We start from the raw sequence: 18,640 nt of genomic DNA, 5'->3' as shown, positions 1-18,640 counted from the left end.
AGAAGTTATTGACCATAGGGGATTGGAGGTTTCATAGGTAGATATAATTCATACTCGAACATCCGCAGCGTTGCTAAGACTGCAAAACTTTTCGACACCAGCTAATGTGCTGCTCGCATATAAACTGCAATAGTAAATGCTACCCTGTATCTGTGTCGCGAGCAACAGAAAGTAAAACTAGAGCTTCGATCAACCCTCTTATGTCGATGAAAGAAAAAAAACGTGCATTGAAATCAGCCAATTCGTCGTTGAAAGGTATTACGGGAAGGTGTACCAGAAAGCTAGGAGAGGCACGTGTGTCGTGGTAGGGTAAGATCATTAGGAATTTATCGATGAGCCCTGTCGCGAGTAATGGATGGAACGCCGCGCGTTCGTGTACGTTAGCCCAGCCACGTTTGCGTAACGGAGGGAAATTAGATTAGAAGGAAACTCGAAATATTTCCCTAATTACCAGACGTACACGGCTCTTCCAGCGATGTTTGTAATCAAAGGAGCATCCCTGATTCGCGTTTGACGGAGCACGAGGGGCCGCCGTCCTGTTCATATAAGGGGCCACCGCCTCAGAAGTTTCGTATTGACGATAAACACTGGCTATTAAAGCCTGCGCATCGATCGGCCCTCCTCCTTCAACCGCCCCCGGTTTTCGTTCGCAGGAACGTCGACTCGCCGCCTTTGAATTAGCTTGTTTTCTGCTCTACTAACTCGAGCCGCGTATCGAAAGTAGCGTCAAATAACGCTCGTTTATCGTCGCGAAATTTCAACGACTTCTCCGTTCCCGCTTCGCTTTGAATTACCCGCATATTCCACGCGCAATCGAAAATGTTTTGCATCCCTTATGTTCTCGCTCCGCTCGTTGGTCCATTTTTCGCGTTACGCGTCGTTTTAACTCGCTGAAACGCGAGTTGAACGCGTCCTCTGCATTTTCGAATGGCACATTGAAAAACGAAGGACTAACAAATTTCTGTTCGCGCAACGCGAATCGCTGGCCGCGCGTAAATCGCGACAAAGAGAAGTCGAAAGAGCGACGTTATCGCGTGATTAAAGTTCCGAGCACAGATTTGCCGTGACGTTTTGAAAAGGCGGATCAGCGAAGATAATTGTATTTGATAGAAACTAAAATTGAGTTGTACTCGGATGCTAATCCCGTGCCGGTTAAGCGCCGGAACATTTCCTTCAACAACCCTAACTTTACTTATCGTAACTTCGTACACGGTACGTGTAAACACGTTGCTAACCCTTCGAGATGAGAGTACGAAGCTTGGGCTTAGCCGCTCCGTGCTCGTCTCGTGTGTTTTCAAGATCGATTTTCTGAAAAATCGCGCAGCGCGAACACAGTTCACATTTCTTAAATCGATATTTCAAATTGCGACGTCGAACGTGGTTCTCCATTAATTCGCGTAGAGCAATCTTTAGGATACTAAAGCCAGCCTGAAACCAAGTTCCTCGGTTAGATTCAAGCATCGAAAACATTCGAAACTCCCAAAGATCGTTCAATCTTTCGGGCAAGTTCGGGTGCAGGTGCAAAGTCGAGGACGAGCCGCGGCGCTGGTTAAAACGATACACGCTTTTCGTTTCGCGACGGCGAAACCGTCCGCCCGGAATGTTTGCAAGGAACGTGGCCCCGGAAGGGGTGGCTCGATGGTTCCCCCCCTTCCGCATCGGAGAAAATCCGAAGCGTGGAACGCGGGAACGTATTCCCGGGTTTCCACGGAGTTATATGCATTCCCGTGAAATCATTCGTGAAATCACGGCCGCCCCTTGCCCCGGTAGAACACAAGCCTCGTCTATTTTCGCGAGCGCAATCCGTTTTACGTTTAGAATGGCGCGGCAGCGGTAGTGGAAATGGAAATTCGGGGAGCCAACTAGAGCTCGAATCAAATGGTATCAGTGCGACGTGGAAAATGGTTAAATCCTTTAGAGACGCGCTGTCCTCTTTGGTTCAATCGTTCTAGTTAGCTGTGAGCTGCTGTACGTACGCGAGCTTCATTTGATCGCAACTTTGTGCCCTCGTTTTACAAGATTCTATGCATTCGAAAGAGTTCTCTCATATTCTAAATTTAAGGGTACAATTTTTTAGATCCCTGATTCTAGCCTACGCGCTTAATTTGTCAGCGACTGCGTTACAGTCGTTGTTAAAGGACGAAGATCTCGATTTAAATCCGAGCGAGACGTCGTGGATGTTCGCTCGATGGATCGTCCGAGGACATCTTCCCGCGGAACCGAGGATCCGCGGTCTGGGGTTAACGTCGATCACGCGGAAGTCATCTTTCTCCTTCTTCGTCGGTGGAAGTCGCTCGAGGCGGTGCGGACAAGAAACTTTAGAACTGCCATGCATCATCGAGCGAGAGTATCCGGTAAAAGCCGGGCTACACGGGTTAAAAGGAACTTTTAACGGCAGAAGGAACGGACGAGGGTTCCCAGGGAGGGAAGTCGAATTTAAAGTAGGCCGCCAGCCTCGACGTATAACGCGGTGTAATGTAGTGCGTCCGTCTGATTTGGAAACGCGCCCGATAGGCTGGAGATATCCGCTATAGACCATAGTTGGTAGTTTACTTTCTCGACGGATGTGCAACGAGTCTGCTAGCTGCGAAATACCATTTCAAAAGCTTATTTCATCAAAGAAAACTCAATACTCATCCTCCGCCGTATTCTCGTCGAACTACGGATATTCAATTCGATTCAAAATTCCATTCGAAACGATACAGAATTAAAGGGAAGAGAGGCACGCGCAGAGAAAAAGGACATTTCGCGTTTCTTTTTCCATTTATCTCCTCGCAGATACCTAAAGATTCATCCGCCCATCCCGCGTTCTGACCTTTTTAATCCCCGCCTCGCGTTAATGGTTGCTCGCGAAATTGTTCGGCAAACGGAGAACACCGTCCCGTTCCCGTTCCTCCCCATTAGGAACGGGTCTGGCCGGGTAATCGCGGATTGTTACGGACCGGTACCATCGCTTCCTGTGTATACGCGGTTACGTTCTTATTCGTGTTTAGCGAATAGTCGCGTCTACCCCTCTCGACTACACGGCTTCCGCACGATATTTCAATGCTCGATAAGGATAATGGGAAGTCCTTGCGCTGAATTAACGGAGGACTTGCCGGGTCGACGCGCATTAACCAAGTAATTTACGAATACTTCTGGGTAACCGTGGGTTATCCCGCTCATATGTCTTCGGGAACCTTCCGCAGGCCATTCTTTCCAACCCCCGGATGTTATTATGGTACCTTCTGCAGCTTCGCTACAGATAAGGATATTTCTATGTGCGTTTATTACCAGAGATTAGTTCCATGCTATTTATAAACTGTTATATTTTGGCGTCTTATCTGCCGTGTTCGTGCATGGCCACGGTTCATTATACGATACGAATTGGAAAGTGTTTGTGAGTACGATTATGTAATTCGATGTTAAAACAGAGCCATTCGGGTCCCGACCGCGCTGGATCCGCGATGTTCTCTTATTAAATAAATATCGGACAGCCAATTACCATTTCGAACTCGGTTAAAAGTATTCACCGGCTAAACGAGCGCATCGAAGTCGATATCGCCTGGCGGCAGGCATCGTTCGAAAGCGGTACACGTGTAACTGGCTCCACTATCGGAAGCGCGGAGCTTCAATGCGAACAAATAGCGGGGAAATTGAAGATAAAACGAACGTTACACCCTCGAGAACGACCCCTTTATCTCGCCGCGGTTTGAAAAAACCTGCGTCGCGGGGTGGCCATGATGGCGGCTCGCCGTGTCACGGAAGGCACGCGCGTTACTTGCGACAACGCTGGACGGTGGTCGTAAAAACTGTATCGTCGTGGAAGATTGTTCGCAGTCTCTCTTCCTTCTAACGAGACGCTTCATCGCTATCATCGAACAACCAAGAACGTAACTCAGTAAAGTTCAAATGCTTAAACGCGTCCTACGATACTAATCTACTCGATAAAAATTAATTGAAAACAAAATCTTGATATTAACAGCAACGAGAAGAAACATCAATATCTCTAGCAAAAAACAAAATTATAATACAACAATACGGTACTTGGACTGCTCTCATTCACTTGAGAAACCAACGCCATCATCCCCAGCCAATCAATCACCCGCGTCCCATCTCCGCGCGGCAAACAACAGAAGGAGCCAGGTCATTCTTCCAGAATCAAAGACCACATCTCTCCACCAGCCACCCTCCAGTTCGTTATCGAAAGCACAATGTCACGTTTCCACAGAAGTAGCCCGTTTTAGACGCGCCTCGTCGATGTAGACGGCGTATCGGTGCCGATGGGACGGTAACAAGGTCGATTGAATCTTCCTTTGCCGTGCATTATTAACGAGCGTTGCTGCGTCAATACGATAACCCAGATACCCGGGGCGTAGCAGCCGCGAATCGGGTCATTATCGAATTATGTTAATTAAGAACGAACTGGACCGTTAGTGGAGCGTTAAGGGGCTCCAGGAGACGCATTCGTTAGCTCGCGTAGGCCATCGATTCCGGCGGTTACAACCAGGGTGGGATTCGCGACTCCCGTCGACGTTGGCGAGCCGCCGCGGCGACCTGGAGTTAACAGCGCGAGTTTAAAAGTGATTTATCTCTGATTTATGGAGGGACCAGTCGCGGGGCCGAAAGTTTCTCGGCTCTTCGGCGACCAGGCGGGGAGAATTATCGACCGGGCACAATGGACAGGCAGTGATATCGTTTACACGTCGAATCCCACGCCACCGTTTGTTCCACCAGCGAGGGTACGTTGAGCGAAAGGACAATGGCGGTCGCTCCGTAGCCCAGGGAAGAAAATCTAAAAGCGCTCGCCGCGATCTGGGCACTTTGGTTTGGATCAGGGATAGGGGTTGTGGAAAGGGGATGACGTTCGTCGAATCTTGCTTGGATAGTGACTGAGAAATATGGTTCCATTGGATCGTGCATGTACTTATCTCGTGGCGTTTCTTAACTGGCACTGTGCAGTTTTGGATCCCTTTTTTTCTGGAATTTAAATCGCATGCTGGAATCTCATGAGATGGTAGTGTTATTCGTGAAGTCGATGACAGAAATTGTGCACAGTCGAAAGTTTTATTGGGAATTTCTTATGGTCGATGTTTTCTGTAAGTCGTTACAACGTGATTATCAAGATAGAAATGTATATATTCAAGGAATTTATATGTTTATTTGTTTTTCCATCGCTTTCACGCGAAGAAATCTCCCGACGAAATTATTTCAACACTCGATGTAGGTCGGAATTTATGAAATAAAATTGTTTGCGTAAAAATCGACGTCACTAGACGGCATTCGGGCAAAAACCTTGAATTTTTCATTCAATCGCGAAATAGAACCGCGCTCACAGGCACTCGCGACCATCGCGTCTTCTCTGGTTTAACTCGGTCGACGATAATTTGCCTTGGCGTGCGTATTTACGTGACGCGCGTCTCTGTGGATACATGCATAATTGATCGAGAAGCATTTCCTTGTCGCCGGGAAAAAAATTCGCCTTCGCCTCTTTCAGCGAGCGCCGCGAGCCCGCGGAATCTCGCGGTGAAATATTCATGTCGCCGGAATTCGAGACCGTAATCCGTGCACGATTCGTGCGCGCCACGACGATTCAAAGCGGAAGAAGTAACCTCGTTTCGCCTGGACAAAACTTTCTTCTTTTCGCCGTCGCGACGCCGTTCCTACCTTTCAATTGACATCGGGACACCGGACGAAATATGTAGCCCGGTTCCCAAAAGGAATTTCCACGGGTAAAGCAGCCGCTGGAGAGACGAGCGGCTGTTTAAACAGACTTGCCTTCTTCAGATTCGAGATTCACAATCGGCAACCTTCTGCCCTTTACGCGCTCCTTTTTATCGTTCAATCTCCGTTCTGTATCGTCCGCTATAAAATTCTAGTCGAGAACCAAAACCGTTGTACAAACAACGAATTACTTGAATTATTGAAGTTCCGCGAAGCATCCTGGGAACGATGTTCGAAACGTTACGGTGGAAAGAAGGAAAAGTAGAGAGCAACGAAACGTTACAAAGTAATCGTGGTTCCGTAACAGAACGGTCGAATTACCAAGCAGCGAGTCAAAGAGAAGTATTTATTCTGGTAACCATTTTCGTTAGCATTCAGAGGCGTTTTAGGAAGGTAATTGTCGAAATTACTTGGCTCGCTCGCGCGGAAACGTAGCCGAGCAACCCCTGCCCGCTCATCGACCCACCCTCCGCGACAAAAGTTCCGAACCCCGGCGAGCGCTTTTAACAACAACCGGAAGAGCACCAGTAGCTGGCATCAGCTGTCTGAAATCCTCCGTTGCAGCCTTGATTGCGCGATTCATAACTGCAAGGATCAGAGAGACGAGGTTCCATCTCAGCCTCTCGATTTTCCGCCTCCGCGTGTATCCATCGTTTCTTCGTCGTTCCACGAGCGTTCTGTAATACCTCATCGACGGAGAGAGTGGAATTCACGCGGTTGGAAGATGACCATGAACCTACGCTCGCATTTTGCGGCGGGAAACGACGGAAAAATGTACTTTCTCTACGATCACTGACTCATTCGAGACGACACTTTGGGCAAATGCGCGGTTTGCCCAAACGACCGGGTTTTAAGGTCGGTTTCCACGGATCCCAGTCGTTTTCGGGCGAACATTCGAGTTAACGCGTGATTTCGCGATCTCCCGTTAGACGGGACGCTTCTTCTTGGCAAGATTGCCTGGTTTGCAAATGAGACAAATTGAAACGTGTTCGTGGAAAGAGTTTCGTTTGGTAGTTGTTAATACGACGTTTTATTGGCAACGGTTCTTGAGGCGCTCAAGCGGATGTTGAGGTTTTATGGATCCTAATGGTTACTGTGGAACTTGCGAACGAAACGCTTTCGTGCTTAAAGTGTTTCGTATACGACTAAAGTGTGCTGAAGTGAGAGAAGCGATACCGGGTATTAGAATTTTATTTGCTTAGCCAGACGGATGGAATTTTTAGGACTTTCGAGGGGACAGACCAAGTCGTACAGAGAGAGAGAGAGTCAAGAAGAATAAGATAATTGTAGCTGAACGAAATAAGATATCATATTGTCGTATCTTATGTAAAGTACTATTTCCTGCGAGAAAATGGTGGGCTCGAGTTCTCTCGATGGAAAACGCAGCCTCCCGCAGGGCTCCTTCCGGAACCGCGGTTGCGTCAAAGAAACACTCGATGTTTGCTTCCGACCCGGGTTCCGCGTTTTGCGCGAGTAAACTTTCAATTCCACGAGCGTGGTCATTTCCTATGCACTTAATCACGAAATAAAAGAGCGATCCGTTCCGCGGAACGGAAGCGGGGAAGGTCTCCCAAATGCGCGATTCGAGCGATCTAAATCTCGCGCACCGCAAGGGTAATACCATTCGAGGAACCGGCGGTCTCAATCGCGCGAACCGATCTCCGTGTTCGATGGACGAAATGGAAGGGTTCAATTTCGGCGGAAACTATCAAAAGCGATCCCATAAGGTTACAATGCGGGCCCGTTATCGTTCTTTTACCCCCGTTTCGTTCGACGTCATCTTCAACCCCTTCCAAACCGCGTTTCAAACCCATTCGAAACTGAAAAACGAACGATCATTAGAAGAGACACTTAGCGTTCGTCTCTTATTTTTCAGAATAGAAGAATGTAATTGTCGTGCGAAAAATGTTAATAAAATCGCGCTAAGGTATTTAAGCGAAATAGGCAACGAAGCGTAACGATTCACCTCTGCCGCTCGCAGGTTCGATCGAAGCTCGGAGTAGGGTTGAAATTCGCCGTATCCCGGAAGGAACCGATAGGAGTCGAGGTCAAGGAGCCCCGCTCAGGACTATCTAGAGCAAGTTGAGGGCATTAGTCGACAAGTGCATTAGTCGGCATAACTCAACCGCTATCACGTCGGTATGTAAATGGGTGAGTTGTTGCCGAGGTATTCTGGGACGTAGATAACAATTTCTGCTCGATAACATACGCCACGGCACTCTGTACACGACACGGCCGGCGAACTTGCCGGCAAGTTTTGCGTAAGCGCGCAATTTACACTCGCGGGTCATAGGAAATTGATTCAGCCCGGTGACGATTAAGATTAGCCATCTCCGGGTACACGTTTGAGCGGTCTATGCTCAACAGGCTACTAATTGGGGTCATTAATTAACCGCGCCGTGAACTGATAGCTACTATCCGGCGTGTGACTATTTTAATTAATCGCCCCGTAATTTATTTCTCGACTTGTTGGATATGAGAACGGTTGATTTATGCGAGCGTTGATGTCGGCGATATTTTGTCGTTTCGGCTGGGTGAACGGTGGTAGAGCGTACGAAATTCTGCGGCACTGTGCATCGATCGATAATCTAACGATATTAAGGGAATTTTGCGTAACGATGTCAAACAAGAATTTAGTTGGATTCAAATATTTTTATATGAATGCTTGGAAAAGTATTTTCTTTCTAATTTTAACACCTTCACGTGTTAACACTTGTGCTACCAACCTCTGAGTTGTACGCTTCACAAAAATTGCACGCTGCTGAAACAGCGTGTGCATGGCAATCTTTTCACAGTCAGTGCAGTTCCACGACTGTGAAAAATAGAAATATTCATGCAAGCAAAAGTGTTCGAGCGAAGATCATTTCAGGATTCACGTTCGCGAAAGGATTCCATTAACCTTGAACACTGGACCATGTTCGCGAGTCCGATATCTCCGTCTGACAATCCTCATTCCCAAACTCCAGCCTTCTATCTTCGATTCAAACGTAGAAAACTTTCCGCGAGGTATTCTCGATACCGCTACGAACTGGCCGGGCAGCCCGCCTTAAAACGGCGAGAGTTTAGCAGCGAGTGTCTGCAACGGCGCATTAGCTGCCCGCGGAAGGAAACTTCATAGAACCCCGCCTTGACTGGGGTTGGAAAATGGTTTTATGCAAGTTGCAAGAAAAGAGGCTTGCCAACTTCACTCGGGGATAGAGCTTTGCCACTGCCGCTCGCTCTCCCCGTTCCGTCGCCGCAGCGTTCTTCTTTTCAGCATCGACTGCTGCGTTTCCCTTCTCCCTTCCTTTCTCGAACCGCGTCGCGACGTCCCTGTGGACCATTCTTTTCTACAGTCTTCTTTATAATTGTTCGCGTTGATATTTTACATACTTTATATTTTCATAAATAATCCTTGAAGATGCGTTCGTGAGAGTTCGAAAAATGAGTAGTCCACGATGTAGAATTCGTATTCTCTGTCCAACACCCCTTATATCCCACCCCTGGTAGAATTTCCCGATACCATCACCGCTACCACGATTTTCTACCCCCGCGAGAGCCGAGCCTATAAACCCTCTGTCATCAACCCTGTCGCCAAGATCCACCGCCGCAATGTCTCAGCAATTACCATCACCGTAACCGTTCAAGCGTCAGAACCTATAAACCCCCCGCGGAACTTATAAATCCGAGCTTATAAATCGTCGAACGTGCGCCGGAGAAATTGCTTCGAAACAACGTCTCGCCGGTTACTATCTCGTCGCCCGGCATTATTACAGCCGGAAGAGGTATCGACAGAATTACGTATCGAGCGGAAATCCCTTTGTCGGGGGTGTACGGGTACGTTCGCTCAGCGAATGGCCAGCCAGACCGATACCCTGGTGTACATTCCGGCGCATTGACGTTTTGTTCTATAAAATCCACGTCGCGACCGCGAGTCTTCTATCCGCTGGCTCGTTTTAACGGGGTCCACGAGAAATCTCGACGGTAATTGGAGACAGAATAAAGAACACGGGGTAGTAGACGGGACAGTAGATCGCGAAAAATGTTGCTGATTTAAATGGCAATGATCAGCGACTTGGTAAAATAGCGTTCGAACCGCGGCAGTGGCGGCCATATTTCGTTGTCCGGCAAAAATAAATGGTCGATTCCCGCAACGAAATAGATGTCCCTATCTAACGCGTCAGCCTTAGATATAGGGTGGTACATAAAGTAATGGTGACATGTTTATGTCCCCCACAAATAGCCTTTCAAATCTGCTCGCGGGCTCTAAAAATTTGGCGTCCGATTCATCGTTTTTACGGCGTCGAGCTAGAAAACGATAAGACCCGGGGGTTCGCCGATCGAGCGGGCACGGTCGAGCGACTTTATGAATCCGCGGTCGCGCCGCGACAGTGGCCATTCAATTAGACCGAGGAGACAGCGTCGCGGCGCTCGATGCATCGTTTCCCGGTTACTATTTCGAGGGGGGGAGGCGAGCGATTTTCAGGCGACGTCAGCAGACATCACCGCGTGGAATCGCTGGGATAGCGTAATGCCTCTTAAAGCCTGGCATTTTTGTCGATAATAATATTCCCCGGGAAGATTTATGCTCGTCACGAAAATGGGATCGCTTTGCTCCTCCCTTTGCCAGCGAACGGTTCGAGGTGGCGAGGATCGCGGCCATCTAACGAAACGTCTGCGGTGGTTAAAGTTGGATGAGAATTTGATACCGCCGGAGAGATTTGATCCGATGTCACGACATCTCTGGACCTGACAGCCGAGGAATTTCCCGCCGTGACGAATGCATTCTGTACGAAATTACACTGTGCAATAACGCGTGTTAGCTCTCGCATTACCAGGGATAATCTTGGTGAAATTGGGGTGAGGTGAACGTCTTGTTGCTGTTAAGTATTTGTCAGTCTGTTCGAGATGTTCTATTCTAGTCCCTTCGAGATTGGCAAGCAGATTAATTCTAGAATTTCGATAGACATTTCAGTGTCTGAAAATAAAGTGTAACAAGATGCTTGAAACGAAAACTTCAATTCTTCTGGTCAAGAAGATCGTGGAGGACAGAAATTTTCTCCTCGAAAATGTTCATCCCATTGGTCTTCACCGTTGGCAAGGGTTGCTGTCGCGGAATTCGAAAGGGGTTAACAGCCTCGTTGTCACGGTGTAGGGTAGAATGGGCACGGGAACGGGGTACGAAAGTGGGCGATATTGTCACGTTCCAAACCGCCGCGTTATGAACGCTTTAACGTCCTTAATAAGCCTGTTGTAGCAGTAAGGATTATTGGCCACGGCCCGCTCAGGCGTCCCTTCGTCTTTTCGGGTGCCGTTCTCGCCAGCGAAATTCGAGGGAAGGTAACGACGTCGTTGCCGCGGATGCAGTCAGGGAATGGAGTTGGCAGCTTGTAAAAAGATGGAGCTCTATAAAGACCGCTGTAATATTAAAGGGGTGGATCGGCCGCAATGCGTAACCGCGAGTCGAGCGGCTTCGAGGGCGCGCAATTTTCAGCGATGTCGCCTGAAAAATCTGTGGCTCGAGAATAGACGTTTAAAATTTCGGTCAACGTTGCTTGAACTGCGAATTTTTAAGGTTGGCACTCGAACGACCCGTACCACGAGCGTTCTTTTCCCTATCTGAATCATATTTTGCAGAAATTTAATATTCTTACAATTCCGCGAAGCCGCAAGTAGAACCAAAATCGCTGATGCGATAATCGTATATCCGGATACTTGATTTGCGGCACGTATTAGAGTTTCAACCCGAAAACACCGCATACGTTCTCAATTGCGGGTGGGCGATCGTTAATCCTTCGGTTCAAGTCCATTTAACGTCTACCGCGTATATCACGGGTTTGCATTCTCGGCGGCCATTGAAAATCAGGAACCTTGAATTCCACAAATTCTATTCTGGTCTATCCACTTTCCCGCGTCGTAAATCTCTCCATTGTACGCATCAAATATGTACACGCGATAATAGACGAAGACCACTGAAAACGCAACCACGTCCAAACTATCCAGGGATAATCTGTTGCTCGACTAAACGCTCTGCATCGATAAGAGAATACTCGAGTATCACATTCCAACCTTCTCCCCCGGTTACAACCCCGAAAAGAAGCTCCATCAGCTGTATCAGAATAATAGCCTGCTATCGGTATAAAAAATAATCTATTCGCTCGATAAAGATACGAAACCTACCCGCTTGGGTCGTATAATTCCTTGAAACTGCAGATGATACGCCCCCGCGCGTGTAAGCCTGAGGAGGCTCTTCCTCGATGCCGTTAAAACCGGTTCCCTTTTCCTTTCGTCGCCGGAATAACGGTTCGTTATTAATGCTCGTGTCCCGTGATAAGGTAATCGCGTCTGTACGCGTCTGTTCGGCTAAGATATCTCTCTTGATACCCGTACACCTTACGTTAATACCTCCCAGCGCGGGACGTGTCTCATTTATGGGTAGGCAGAGAGGCAGACCTGGTGCCAGGTCTGCCGTTCCGCGGTTACGACGTCGTTACCGTATCGGTGTATACCGACGACGAAAGAGAGTCCAGGGTCCCGGAACAGGCGTTCAATTCCGGGAGGACGCTACGAGACGACTGGTTTATCCGTCCCGCTGGAGATCGGAGAGGATCGCGCAAGGATCACGCGTTCACCAGCCAACACTGGGTTAACTGCAATTAACGCTGAACGCGTTTTCCGCTGACTAACGCGTTATAATGAATTCCTATCGAAATTGTACGGGGACACGAGAAACTATCGGAATTAAATCAAACATCGCGCTCTACACTAAACAACCGTATTTATCGTTACGTTTTGTTATGTTGCGTTATGTCGTCCCGTGCGTTATGGTATCCCTTAATATCGTAAATTATTAACGCGGACTGGCGCATAGTATGGCCGATTTAATTAATTTGCGGACGTATTGATATTACATGGGTAACCACAGTTGAGCATCCGCTACCACCTATAACCAATGTATACACTGCGCGTTATAGATTAACACGTGTCTACGCGAACGCGATATTAATAGGTATTTAAAGCGTTCTTTAATGCGCACCGATTTTGTAACTGGTCGAACGATTAATTTTGCAAACAGAGATTTGAGATCTGAAAGTAGGATGTTGAAATTTTTACACACGGTTCATGCACATACTACGTCGTCGACATTGTTCTTTGGGAGAGATTTCGACTGGAACTTAGCGCGAGACGCATCTTTGCGTAATCGAGGAGATCGACGACAACCACGGGAAGTTAACGACGAAACGGATTCTTCGTAGCTCGCGACGCGTTCGAACGTTCAAAGGGGTAAACGCGTTTACATGCCAGAGCGGAAGTGAATCAAAGGAGGCGGTCGTTTCGACGAGTCCAGGCCCGCGAAGTCCACTCGCTAATTACGCGCGTCTGCCAGGGTGGAAGAAGACGCGGAAAAGTGAAAGGAACGGGGCGCGTTATAAAAGAGCGGCCAGGAGGCGCGAGGGTGAGGGTAAGGGTGGCGCAAGAAGGGGAGGACGAGCCGCCTCCGTGTAACGAGCGAACTCCTGCGGAACTACCGCCTCATATAATCAATTAGAACTCTTGAACGAGTGAGATGGTAATGGAGTTGGGCTAAGTACAAACTGGAGCAAACTGGCGTCCGAGTCGAACGAACGTATACCAACCGCCGTATCCTCTCGGCGTCGCCTACTTCAGCGTGTCCACTCCTCGAGGAATCACCGATCTTCCACTACTCGAGGATTCATTAAGTGTCGCGAGGCGCCACGTCGCGCGATTTTCATGTTTACCCCGTATAAGGTACGAACTTGAACAGATTTCACGAGAGACGTCTTCAGGGGTTAGGGAAGATTATCGATCGAATGCTGAGAGAGTTTTGTAACTCGTGTGATCCATATTTCAGCTTTTGTATTCAAGCTACACTGAAGAATTACAGAAGGTCTAAAGCTTGCTTGGTCTCCCTTTCGCACCAAGGTGAAACGTAGTCGCCATTAAGGATAATCGTCGTTTGCTATTTCTTTCGAAATTGTCCATTGTCCGTGGTGATAAATCCGAGGGGCATTGAAGGCGCGCGAAAGAATCTATCGCAAAGTGGCTAAAAGTAATCTTCGTTATCTTAAGTAGACCCTTCGTTGATAGCACCCTGGTCCTGGACGAGGCCACTTTCGTCTCCTTTCTCTGAACCCCCTCGACGTTGACGGAGTATTGTTCCAGGGGTGAGATCTCTCTTGGACCCCCACCACCCGTTAAGCGGATGGAGTAGATAAGAGGACGAAGGACAGGGATCCACGGAAAATGTCAACTTGTTGTTTATCTTGCACTGATTCCGCTTCGGTCCATTTACCTGCGACGAATCCCGTGCCTCGAGTTACTGTTGTAACTCATAACATCGTATCGCTGCGAGGGGTTCGAGATAAGGATGATCGGTGCTAACAATAGCTGGATTTAGGGTCAATTGGTCGCTTGGTACAATATGTACAAGGCACGATCCCCTGGAATATCACTCTTGTATCGTTTCAATCGGATTCAGAGATCCATTGAATATTCATCGATCCCATCAAATTTACAACTTCATCGAGTCATTCTTTCTCGAACGGGGAAAAAAGGTCAACACCTTCGATTGCCTTTATCCTCTTACCTCCGATCGCGGTAGCGGAGATGATTCATCGCATTCCACGCTGAAAGTCATATTCATCAACGTCCATCACGTCTCTAATTACAGTCGAAATTTAATAATAACATCAGCAACTGTACAGAGGTAGGGGGTTTTGCTCCCGTGCATCCTTGAACCATCTATAAAACGCGCGAAATTAGCGGATCGGCGTGTGCAGCGATGCTTCATTAACGTTGATGTAATTTATTGCCGTGCGCGGGGCCCAGTTAATAATGATGAGAATTTAATGGCATCGGGGAAACTTCGAAATTTCCCAGACAAACGTTAATCATTTTTCGAACGCGCCGGGTATGCATAGCCGTGCACGATCGTTGTTAATCACGGTGTCACGCGTCGATGAGGAATTAATGTAGCCAAATGGAAAGATGCGACGCGTCGCGTCGCGACGCTTTACGCTCCCACGTTTTTCCCGTCCGCCGCTCGGAATTAAATGCAATTAAATGCCTCGCCCGTCAACGCGGTGCGATACGTACGAAGAAACAGAAATTCCACACTAATTCCTACGATCTCGTACACTTTTTTTACAATTACAGCTATCAAAGGATAAAAACTTAAAAGTAAATCTATTTCGTAGAAACGAAATCTAAGTTGGACACTCGCGATATAGTGAGTGAGCCTTGTACCGCTAATTAATTCTGTGTAAACTGCACAGTTTCCAGTCCTTCGCTGTGATCGAGGCCTCTCTGTTCCCACCCCCACCTTTCTCTTACCTCGTAATATTACAAACTCGTTCAATTTAGCTCGTGTCACTCACCTACCGTATTCCCTAACAGTTCGCAACACTCGTGACAAGCAACTTAACATTCAGCGCCGACAACAAGCGTACCAACACCGCTACCGCGAACGTAAGCAGGCCACTGCGATTGTAACGAAGTTGCCTCGCGACTATTGATTAATCGTATTGAAATTGTAAATCACCGCCTCGAAACAACGCCGGAAATGCGATATTAGTTGCCGCGGGGCTGCGAATTAACGCGGAACAATAATAAGACTGCGAGTGCGCGCGGACTGCATCCGAACGTAACGCAAATGTTAATTCGAAGATCCCAGGAACTTCAGCCGACATTCCAAGGGGGTTGCAGACCTTCCGCCGCGAAATGAACATATCTCGATGGAAGTTTAAGTAGCTCGAAAGAAACCTTCAATTCCTCGTTTCGATCGTTATCGGTATTCCCGTCACGGATCCCAGAGAGTGAATTCGTTTCGGTCGACAGAACCATCCACCCTAACGAACGGCGTTCGTAAATTTCCGACGATGCGGCTGATCCGCGAGAACGAACGGAAATGAAAATGGGGGAGGGACGCGGAAGGATCCTGGGAAAGAATGGACGGTGTCGGTGGCTGGGTAACGCGCACGAGTCCACGGTCGATCTTCCAGAATTTTTGCGCAACGAAATCGCCGGTGATCCTCGAACGAGCTCGGTTATTCACTGGCGGCGGGTTGTCAATAATTCGAGCGGACCCTCTTCTCCTTCGATCCGGCTCCTCCTTTGACTCGTGTGGCCCGTGTTCGTCGTTGCCTGTCCCCCAGAAAGGTATCTTCCTCGTTGGCTTTCATCGTCGCTTTCTGCCGCGGCTTTCTCGTTTTACACCGCTAAATCCAATTCCAGTTTACCGCCACGGTGAAAGGATCTTCGCGGTGGCTCGGCCGGCCATTGTGCAGTTCACCGTCGACCGTGTCAGGGACGAGCCGTTTCGTCCTTTCGCTGCAATCCCTCTCTCGTTAAGCTGATCGAGCTTTCGCGGCTTGGTTTGTATCTTCGTTGATGTCATCCGCGAGAGGCGGCGGAACGACTCGAAGACCTGTTAATGGGGATGTTTCCTTCAATGGAACCGCAACGCGGGATTTGCGGAAGCTTTTTTACTTAAGCGATGGGAAAGCTCCCTTTTTTTATTCGATTGAAACGACTTGAGATATCGCCTCCTTTGATCTAGATTTAGATGAAACGATAGTATTTACTAGTCTTATATGAGTGTACGTGTATAAGCATATGTATCGTATTCGCCTATGGATGTTCAGATATTTATCTCGTGTTTCAGGTGACTGGCATCGTGGGACGAGCAGACGTGCTTGCCTGCATCTTCTTTTTGTTATCGTTCCTCGCTTACCACGGGTGAGTGAAGTTTCACGTGGAAACGATCATTTATTTAACACGAGACACTAGCTCTGGCCTGGCGTTCATTGTTTGTTGCACAATTTAAAAAAAACAAGCATCTTTCCGTTGTATATTACCCAGCGATGCAAAGAGGGTGCAAAAATGTCAGAAACGGAACATAAATAACCAGCGATTACTTGAGTCTCTCCAGTTCAATACCGTTTTCTTCTTATATATCCAAAAAGACTGTAACAATTACACTTCACATACTGTGTACTCATAGCAATCTTCGACCCTCACGCGACGCAACGTTAAAAGCTGCAATCCGCTCGATGTGCTAGAAGGATCCAGCAAAGTCTGCGAGCGAAAAACCGTAACGATTCTCTCCCTCCCCTTATTCACCTTGTTAAAACCCTCCATACCGGTTGGCCCTGTGCCTGCGTTCAGGTTTGCCAGTAACCTAATAAGGTAGCGTGTCAGAGGCATAATACACCCATAACTCCGCGGAACTTACCAGCTGCGCACACATACGTTAGCCAGGGCGTTCGTTGGTTAGCGTCGGGACGACGCCGGTCTGACGCCGAAACGGCCGCTCATTCATTCTCATGAGCGCCCGGCCTGTGTGTGGAAATTATAAACTAAACTAATTTACTCGTGACCCCGAAACGACGCCCTGGCACCGGCTACCATAATACAGGCTGACTGGCTGGCTGCGCTCGGCCTCGCGGACGCGCGCTCTCTCCCTCGCCGTTTACGTATCGATCCTTAACCGTGAAAATGGCAACCGCTCGCGATGCACCAGGCCGCGAACTTACCGCGGGAATCTTTTTATAGCCGCTGCGAGAGCGTCCCGGACTTACGCGCGACGGGGGATGACGCGCTTCGCGGCGGAGGCTTCGAGGGTGAGTCGCTTGGCTCCACCGTCCTGGGATATTAAAGAGCTCCTCTCTAAACTCCAAGTTTCACTTTCAACCGACTTTTTTTTGCTGGTCTTTGTTCTTCTTTTGGAGCACGCGATACGTGACGAGTAACAGCTCGTTCGAAGGGAAATGATTTCTAAGGGATATCGAGGGATCCGATAGGTAAAGGGTAGAACGTGCGCGAGGTGGTAACGCGACATTTAAAGGTGAGATATTTTTTTAAAGCCTGATAGATCTTCTTGTTCGATTTTTATCGTAGATTACTCGACTTAAACGATTCTCGTCCCTCCGAATAAAATGTTTCACGAGTGGTTGAAAAGGAAAATTCATCCAATTAGAAGATTAAAAATCGTAGCAGGTTTATCTTCACGCGAATCCACGTTCGTGATCGCTTTTTCGAATTCACACCGCAGCCGTGAGAACGTAATCCAACGAAAGCAACACATCACGGTCGGTGAAATTAATTTCCGCGCTAGACGGCCGCGTAATTAAACTTGAACCTTTCGCGGGCCAACACGGCTCTGTTCGAAACGAGCGGCACCACCCCTGTTTCGCGCTGTATCAATCGATGGTAGTGTGCTAGACGTCGAGCGAACGCGCGTTTCCACTCCCTTTTTTTTTTTTTTGATGAAAAAAGAGTAACAAGTATCCTGATAGAGTAAGAGTCGGAGAGACAGAGAGGGAGAATTGGCGAGGGAGGATGAGAGTGGCGCGAGGCGTGTAAAATACGCGTTACATCGTGAGAAACGGAGGCGCACAGCTCGTAAATGACGCGGAAAACGGTCGCTTCGTTTAAATGGTTGTCGAATCGGGTCAGTGTGTCAACCTTTGGGCTTTTAGGTAATGAATCTCGAATGAATATTCGTATTGAAAATAAAAGAGGAAGGGCGGGGGAAGGAAGGAACAGGGGGAGTTGAAAGGTAGGGAATAAGAAACGTTTGGGAACAAACGCTTATTGTTCGAAATCAGTGACATCGTTCGTCGAATTACTGGGAACGCATTCGGCTGTTCCGCGAACGTTACGCTGCTGTTGAATCCTTAGACCTTTCAGTTACGCTTGGATCGTTACAGTCGCTCTTTCTTCTACCTTTACTCTTTCTGTCTCTCTCTTTCTCTCTCATTCTCTGGCAGATTTAAAGGGAGTAATTAGCTGCTCATGGAATGTTAAAGGAAATAGCGTTTGATGTTGAAGGTGAACCGTCTGATATTGATGGAAACGAATCTCCGTCTTTTTAATGAACCGAGGGTAGCTTTTTAGGTTTCGTGTTTCCCATTGAAAGGCACGCGTGTTTTACCTC

At 48.1% G+C, this 18,640-nt stretch overlaps 2 protein-coding genes across 3 annotated transcripts in view; both read left to right on the top strand.

Moving 5' to 3' along the window:
* Positions 1–18,640, top strand: part of LOC143422296 (trypsin-1-like) — a 279,262-nt gene that overhangs the window by 163,432 nt on the left and 97,190 nt on the right. The window lies entirely within an intron of this gene.
* LOC143422263 (protein O-mannosyl-transferase TMTC1) overlaps positions 1–18,640 on the top strand; it is a 178,758-nt gene that overhangs the window by 84,252 nt on the left and 75,866 nt on the right. For both annotated transcript variants that reach the window (XM_076892771.1, XM_076892770.1), the window contains exon 3: positions 16,367–16,440. In XM_076892771.1, coding sequence (XP_076748886.1) covers positions 16,367–16,440 — 74 coding nt within the window. The remainder of the gene's footprint in view (positions 1–16,366; positions 16,441–18,640) is intronic.

The sequence above is a fragment of the Xylocopa sonorina genome, chromosome 3 (assembly GCF_050948175.1).
Source record: "Xylocopa sonorina isolate GNS202 chromosome 3, iyXylSono1_principal, whole genome shotgun sequence".
In the NCBI taxonomy this organism is placed as follows: domain Eukaryota; kingdom Metazoa; phylum Arthropoda; class Insecta; order Hymenoptera; family Apidae; genus Xylocopa; species Xylocopa sonorina.
The sequence above is the reverse complement of the archived record's forward strand: the minus strand, read 5'-3'. Positions and strand labels throughout refer to the sequence as shown.